Below are 8,176 nucleotides of genomic sequence, written 5' to 3'. Positions count from 1 at the left end.
TTTACCCAGATATACATTTTAAATGATCTGCTTGACTTCAATGGTTCATCTTTTCCAGCTTCACTGATCTTAGATAACCAGCTGTTGCAATACTACTTTTTAGACAAAATCCTGTGTTTAGCAATGGTGTCAAGCAGCATTCTGAAGACAGCTCATGAACTGAAACTTGTAACTTATCAAACTGCAAGAATTCGCATCTGTGTAGACTACCCTGCTTCACTCCTGGAATGCAGACAGGGCCGGCTCCAGGCCCCAGCACGCCAAGCGTGTGCTTGGGGCGGCATGCCGCGGGGGGCGCTCTACCGGTTGCCAGGAAGGTGGCAGGTGGCTTTGGTGGACCTCCCGCAGGCTCCGGTGGAGCATCCACAGGCACGCCTGCGGGAGGTCCACTGGAGCCGCGGGACCAGGGGACCTTCCGCAGACACGTCTGCAGGAGGTCCACCGGAGCCGCGGGACCGGCGAGCGGCAGAGCACTCCCTGCGGCGTGCCTGAGGAGCGGCGAAATGGCTAGAGCCGGCCCTGAATGCAGAAGGGGAGTAGATCCAGTCAGAAAAGAATGAAGAGAAATAGGCATCCACAGTGCAGTTGTTTACCTTGAATGGATCACTTGTTGGGACAGGCATGCGTTTTTAATTTTCCATTAGATAATTTTATTGCAGCAAAGAAATAAAAAATAACAAAGGAAATGGAAGTAATCACTGGGGGTTAAAAAGGAATTGCCTGATTAGGGCTCTCAGTATTTTTTCTTTATTGGCTGTCCAAAAAATTATCACTTGTGATGTCTTGGGTTGCTACCAGATCAGCGTTTCCAGGTTTCTGAGGAAACAACTAATACCTCTAGCTCTGCATATTTTCAGGCTCTTGGCTTAAGACTCAAGATTCTAAGAGATTTCTCAAGTCCTCAGGACTGCTTCCAAAGTCTCAGGATTATGGGAGTGGTAAAAGCTGTCAATGCAATAGATACCATGCCTGCACCAGCCACAACCATGACAATGGCATCCACTAGAGTAGAAAAGAAACAGAGAGATTGGTCCTGCAAAGACAGGCTGCTAAGAAAATAACTCTTAGGTCCCACAAGTCTGGAGTAGACTATTTTCCTGATTTAAAATTATATAAAGTTACCACGTCATTTTTCCCCTGAAAGTGAAATCCCGGTGTGGCAACTCAGGGAGCAACCAACGGGAAACTTTCAGGCTTTCCAATTGATTGGAATCCCTCCCCGTGGGCATAGATAGTGTCTACACCATGGGAGGGTGAACTACGGCCGGCGGGCCGGGATTGCCAGCCCTGTGGTGCAGCAGGGCTAAGGCAGGCTCCCTGCCTGCCTTGGCCGCACGCCACTCTTGGAAGCGACTGGCACCAAGTCCCTGCGGCCCCTGGGGGGAAGGGCAGAGGGCTCCGTGTGCTGCCCTCACCTGCAGGCACTGTTCCCCACAGCTTTCATTGGCCGGGAACAGGGAACCACAACCAGTGGGAGCCACCTGCCCCACCTCACCCACAGGAGCCATTGCCGGACATGCAGGCCACTTCCTGGAGTGGCACGGGGCCAGGGCAGGCAGGGAACTTGCCTGTGTCCTGCTGCCACCCTGGAACCACTCGAGGTAAGCAGTGCCAGGATGGAGCCTGCACGCTGAACCCCTCCTGCACCCAACCCCTTGCCCTGAGCCCCCAACCCCCTGCCTTGAGTCCTCTGCTGCACCCTTCCTGCATCCCAACCCCCTGCCCTGAGCTCCTTCCTACACATCACACCCCCTCGCACACCCCTGCCCCAGCCCTACATTCATGACCCTGCATACAATTTCCCCACCTAGATGTGGCCCTCGGGCCAAAAAGTTTGCCCACCCTGGTCTACACTGAAGCTAGCATTTAAGCCTAAGGCATACCTAGAGAGCCTTCCAGCAGTGCATCAAGCAAGGCAACCAAGATCTGTCTCCTGCGATTCGCTCCTCCCCTCCACTCCCAGGAAGAGAAGGTGTATTAAGCCCAGTGCTTGGCTGTCAGGGCTTGGGTTTGTAAGGTACATTCTGTGCTGTGTGTATTAGAGCCAGAGGTGGCTGCAATCAGTGTTTATGGGTCCAATTTAAGGTTGTCAACCTTCCCGGACTGGCCCAGAGTCTATCAGAATCGGCGTGGATCTCCTGGTGACTATTAAAAGCAATCCGGGAGATCTGAATAGACCAAAAGTCCTGCTGGCGGCGCAGCGGGGAGACCGCAGGCTCCCTACCTGTCCCGCTCCCAGAAGTGGATGGCACATCCAGCTCTTAGGCGCAGGGGTCTGTCCGTGCTGCCCCCACGCCCTGCCCTGAGCCGGACCTGCCAGTCGCTCTCGGGAGGCGCCCAAGGAAAGCGCTGCCCAGCCAGAGCCCGCACCCAGAACCCCTGCCCCAGCCCTGAACCCCTCATTTCTGGCTCCACCCCAAATCCCTTCCCCAGCTGCGCTCGGGCCGGTCCCTGGGGACCCGCTGAGTGAAGGGAGAGCGAGAGGCGGCCCAATGGTGGCGAACTGCGGGCTCCAGCCCGATCTTCTTCAACGCCCCCGCGGGGCGAAACGCCCAGCCCGGCCAGTCGCCCCTTGTTTTCCGTACAACATGGCGGCGCCCATGCCCCTCTCGACTGCCAGAAGGAAACTTGACTGAGTAAACATGAATACTACTTCCGGGGTTTCTCGGTCACTATTTGAACTTTGAGACGCGCCCTTCCCCTTCCTCTTCCGGTCCCGGCGAGACCAGGTATGGTGGCTCCCATCTCCCGACCTATGCTGGGGAGTTGGGCCGATCCGCTTCCATCGGCGGATTGGCGGGTCCAGGCGGCCTAGGGCTGAGTTCCGGGCGGGTACCCGGCTGTGTGGAGCCGCGGGAGGGCGATATTGGGGAGCGGGGATTGGGTTGCGGCCCGGATGGAGCCTCGGGACCGGGGTGTCCCGTGCGGGGCCGCGGTTGGGGCTCGCGCTTGCTGGTTACAGCACATTCCCCGCACCCCCTGCTGCGGCCTTGCGAGCCGCTGGGCCATCGACAGGCCCCGGGGTTACGGGAGGCTCCGGAGCTGGGCAGGGCCAGACCCACGGGGTGGGGGCGCCTCACCTGTTTCCCCCGCGGCGGGGGCGCCAGGTAGGGAGATCTTGTGTCAGAACGACCGGGGGATGGGCCTGGTGGTTACAGGACTGTCGCTTAATGGGCAAGAGATGGGGAGCAGGCAGTTCTGGGTGCTGTGACAGGTAATGGGGTTTGCATAGGTGTTAACACACTGATTCCACAACATTTGAACATAGATAACTTGTTACTTCCCCTCCTTTATAACGTACTTTGAGATCTAGAGGAGAAAAATGCTGAGACTGAAAGCTTCTCATTGTTTTTGTGTTTGTGGGATTAGTGCTACATCTTTACTACTAGCAGGTGTGAAACCTAAAGCATTCTCCTGCCCATGTCAAACGTCAGTGTATTGGTGTTGCCAGGGCCATTAAAAGTAATATGATTCACTGATGATGTCACCTACTTTTTGTTGTCCAAATTCTCCACCACCACCCCCCCCCCCCGCCCCCCAGAAAAAAAGGTTTAAACTTAGTGGTGAAATATCGTTGTGAGACTAATGCTCTTTCTCTCATTGTTTTATTTAGATATAAAAAATGGTTCAGCGTCTGACATACCGTCGTAGGTTGTCCTACAATACAGCCTCTAACAAGACCAGGCTGTAAGTAAGATTAGAGTTTGAGAGTTTTTCTGTTTGAATCTAGTTTTTTACACTAATTTCATGTTTCTCTGATGCACGCAGATCCCGGACACCAGGTAACAGGATTGTTTACCTTTACACCAAGAAAGTTGGCAAGGCACCAAAGTCTGCATGTGGTGTGTGTCCAGGAAGACTTCGCGGTGTAAGTATTACACTCATTTACCTGGTCATTTTTGGTACCATGATCACATACTTCAGCTCCCACTGTTGTTGACTTGCTGTGTGATATTTTTTTTGCAGTTAAGTATCTTGCCTAGTGCTTTTCAGTCTTTAGTTGGAGATGATGCTTACTTCATGTACCTGTTGTGAGGATTAGTTGTTAAAATGAAAACTTAAAGCATTTAATGGATAGTGATGCTATTTTTTTTCTTAATTTTGGTGCTCATAATCCACAGCATCTGAGCCCCTTTATCTTAAGGGATAAGTAGCAAATGCCCATACAATAAAGTTGGGCGTGGATAGGGTTAGCAGAATTCATTTTTTTAACAACTTTAGGTGGATGATACTTATTTTAAGTGACTTTTTTTTAAATTGATTTAAATGTTCAGTTGCACTAAATTCTGGAGGTATCAAATCATCATTTATTCTTAAGCAGAATTTTTTTTTTACTTTGTTTATCTGTAAATTTCAGTCATCAATGGAAATATTTTTTCATTGGGTCAAGTGGGGGGATGAAATTGCAGTTTACTGACATTTAGCCAAAAAGCTAATCCTTGCTAGTCTAAACATAGATAACTATCAAAGGGATACTGTAGTAGGATAGTTCATGATGTAGTTCTGTGTGCAGATTGTGTTCAATCAAAAGTGAGTTATAGTAATGACAGTATTTTAAAAAAACTGTTCATATAGCAAAGGTATAGTTTTATTTGTACAGAAAGAAGGAAATTGATTTAATCTTTGTTAGGGAGGCTTCCAGTATATCACTAACTTCCCCTTTCCCCCCCCCCCCCAAAAAAAAAAAAAGAAAACCCACTTAAAAGGGTTTGCAGGTTCAGTTGTAGCAGTGTGAAAAGTGACATTTTGAAGGACAGTGTCTATTCTTAGAGGGGTAGCTGTGTTAGTCTGGATCTGTAAAAGTGGCAAAGAGTTCTATAGCACCTTATAGACTAACAAACATATTGGAGCATGAGCTTTTGTGGGTGAATACCCACTTCATCGGATGCATCATGTCCATTGTATTTGATAGAAGACTGATATATTTGTAAAGAGAATATTTGGGAGTTTATTTTAATTTTTTGTAGAAGAGGTTCTTGTTTGTAGTACATGGACTGCTTGTTGGGGGTTGCTAGAAAGCTTGGTTGACCACATGATACCGACTCTCCTTTTTTCTAGTGCTAAATGGCTTTAAAAGATAGCTAGTATGTAATGTCCAAATGTCATTTTTCAGTAAAAGCAATTGCAGTGCTTTCTACAGTATTAAAAGTTATTCCAAATGATGTGGTCTACAATATGATTATGTTGGTAAAGAATATGTACGATGACTTGAAGCGACACTGTCAGGTTACATGTATGTAATGCAAATGTCCTTAGTTGTGTTACTAACACTACCACATTGGGTTATTTAAAAAATGATAAAGTCTTAGAATTTATTTGTATAGTCTAATTCTCAGCTTCACTTCCAGGTTTTCATGCAGTATTTTGGTTGCAAACTCTCCACTGTAATATATACACATGAGCCCAATCTACTGACATGTAACTGTACGATTGTGAGAGATCTTGGACCAATAAATTATCAAAATAGGGACTTTTTAGAAAGATATTTGCAGTGAAGAGAGATTGCAAACAGCTGCATCTTGTAAAAGCATATCTTGCACATTCAGCAGCAGGTTTTTTTTTTCAAGAGAAACTGCTCAACATGCTTATGCTTAGTCTGAAGTGACATGCTTAAATGATGTGCTTGATTTTCTTTGAATATGGCTAGTATCCAAAAAGTATGCATGATTATGAGTTACTCTGTATGAGACTTCAATTTTTGCTCCACATAGGTTCGTGCCGTGCGCCCTAAAGTCCTTATGAGGTTGTCAAAAACAAAGAAGCATGTTAGCAGAGCCTATGGCGGTTCCATGTGTGCTAAATGTGTTCGTGACAGGTAAATTTAAAAAAAGCTAGGCAACTTTGTCATAAATATTGGTCAAAACGTGTGTGTGTGTGTGGGGGGGGAAATTACTGTTCTCATGGTATTAGCAGTAATACTTATAGGCCAAATTTTTCAGACCTGGATGCTTAACAGTCTTTTTAACAGTATATTTCTCTTGTCTGACTTGAAATGGGTAAACGTGGGACTGTGAAACTCAGCAATGATGTAATTATGTAGATGTATTTATATGTACAAAATCTTGTTTCCTGGATTCCAACTGGTTCCTGCTTTTACCATCTTTTTTTTAATAAAGGTTTTAGATTCTTCATTGTAATTTGCCATCAAACATCATGATGTCCCTTCTATATAAACCTGAACTTTGAATTCTCTCCTGAATACTGATTGATAGAGGAGAGAGGTATAGTTATTTAAGGAAAGCATTAATGTCAAAGCTGACCCTGTTTAAAAGTATGACATTAGTTAAACTATCTACAATTCACTGTCTGTCTTAGGGCTAAATTGGCACTGCTGCGATCAGTGCAGCAGCAGTGATTTAGTGAGTCTGGTTAAGACATGCTAAGTTGATGGGAGAGTGCTCTCCTATCCACTTCTGTAATCCACCTCAAGAAGCTATGTAACTTACATGGACTTAGCGCCTTAGTGAAGACAAGCCCTTACTCTGCATACATAGCAGATTTTCTTACAACTCAATTATTTTAAATAGTTCTGCCTGTCTTGTGTGAACTGTGACTAAGAATAGATAAAAGTTGACGTGTTTGGCTTTTTCATGCTGTTCACTGAACTCAAGGCCTGATAATTGTCCCTGTTACCTGCACGCTGAGCATCTCAGCATTGATGTAATGGCTTTCCTATATGGATAAATTTTATACTGCACACTAGACTAAGGCCATCTTAATTAATTTTATAGCAAAGTGCCAATGTGTATTAGCCATGTCATAGACAGATAGAACAAAAAGGTCCCTGGTGCAAAGAGCTTTGTCTATGCACGTGTTAGACACATTTGATTCCAGATCTCCAAAGTTAAAAGGTTAACATGCTTGAGCACTACTGTGTTATGTCCTACACAAAAGGTGATCTAGGTTCAATTAAACTGTTTTTAATATTGATTAACTAGGAAGGTGACAATTCCAGGGTTGTTTTTGCTATTGGGTTACAAAATGATTCTCTGTATCACGTAAATAAATCTGTATATGGCACTGGAGGGAGTTGCTGCTGTTAGTGTGGGGAGAAAAGATCCTGACTACCATGCAGGAGGGGAACAGGAGTTCTGGGCAACAGGAAGGAGCCACAGACAGGACATCAGTGTAACAAATATCTGCTGCCATGTGGCAAGGCACAGTTCTAGTATTTATTTTTGGAGTGGCTCTTATATCTATATAATTAGGGATGGGAAGAGTATTTGTACAGGCAAAGATTTGAGAATCAAATTAATCCTGTCACTAGTATTTGAACTTGCTTAGACTAAGAGCAGCTTTTTTTAATGAGATTGTTAAACTACACTTCAGTGTCACTTAACCACCTTTGTATTAAGTAGTAACTAGAAATATTCCTACGGTATATTGGTGTTTGGGTATGGCAAACCAAGCAAGCTGTCTGATGACTTAAGTGTTCAGTCTTTTTAGGCTTGAGATCCTCTACGTAATGACCATGTCTAGCGTACAAAAATAACCATGTTTAAACATGACTGTGGTCTCTTTGTGCATGGGGGTGGGTGGATGCAATCATATAGGGGGAACTGTTTTAATCCTGAAATGCCTAGGCCTTTGCAGTTTTCTGACATAGTTTTTTCTTGGCAGAGTGGGCAGAAAAAAACATGAGGCCAAAAGCATTTTTAAATTCAGATGGTATGCATGTCATAGTTCAGTAGTCTTGGGAACAGCGAAGAGTGCAAGTAGAAAAGTTTTAAAACTAGGTTTTAGGTATCATTTTGTGCTTAATAGCTGAGTTTGGAGAAATGTGTCTAATATCAATGCAGAGTTTATATATTAGAGCTAATGAAGGCTTTTTCTCTTCCCTAGAATCAAACGCGCTTTCCTTATTGAGGAGCAGAAGATTGTTGTGAAAGTATTGAAGGCACAAGCACAGAGTCAGAAATCTAAGTGAATCTCTTTGTATTGTCTGCCTAATAAATGAAAATTCAACTTTTCTTGTGTCCTCTGCCACTCTACACATCTCCGCCATCATTCTGCACATCTTCGGTCAAAGCTAGAAAGCATCTTCACCATAAGATTTGCTAAATGCAAAAATATCCTTTTAGTTCAGTATTCTAGTGTACTCTTCACAGTTTTCACAGCCACTATAGCTACTCTGTGAAGAGCTTTAAAGTCACTGCAGAGACCAGTTATGCAATTT

At 45.2% G+C, this 8,176-nt stretch overlaps 1 protein-coding gene across 1 annotated transcript; it reads left to right on the top strand.

Annotated features, from left to right (window-relative positions):
* The first annotated feature begins 2,705 nt into the window (after window positions 1-2,705).
* Window positions 2,706-7,970, top strand: RPL34 (ribosomal protein L34). Its single transcript, XM_050948143.1, has 5 exons — window positions 2,706-2,729; window positions 3,614-3,687; window positions 3,769-3,868; window positions 5,712-5,815; window positions 7,843-7,970. Exons 2-5 carry the CDS (start codon window positions 3,623-3,625, stop codon window positions 7,925-7,927), a joined length of 354 nt encoding a protein of 117 aa, XP_050804100.1. The 5' UTR covers window positions 2,706-2,729; window positions 3,614-3,622; the 3' UTR covers window positions 7,928-7,970.
* Window positions 7,971-8,176: the final 206 nt, after the last annotated feature.

Source organism: Gopherus flavomarginatus, chromosome 3 (genome assembly GCF_025201925.1).
Source record: "Gopherus flavomarginatus isolate rGopFla2 chromosome 3, rGopFla2.mat.asm, whole genome shotgun sequence".
NCBI classification, from domain to species: domain Eukaryota; kingdom Metazoa; phylum Chordata; order Testudines; family Testudinidae; genus Gopherus; species Gopherus flavomarginatus.
Note: the sequence above shows the minus strand (reverse complement) of the source record. Positions and strands in the feature narration are given on the sequence as shown.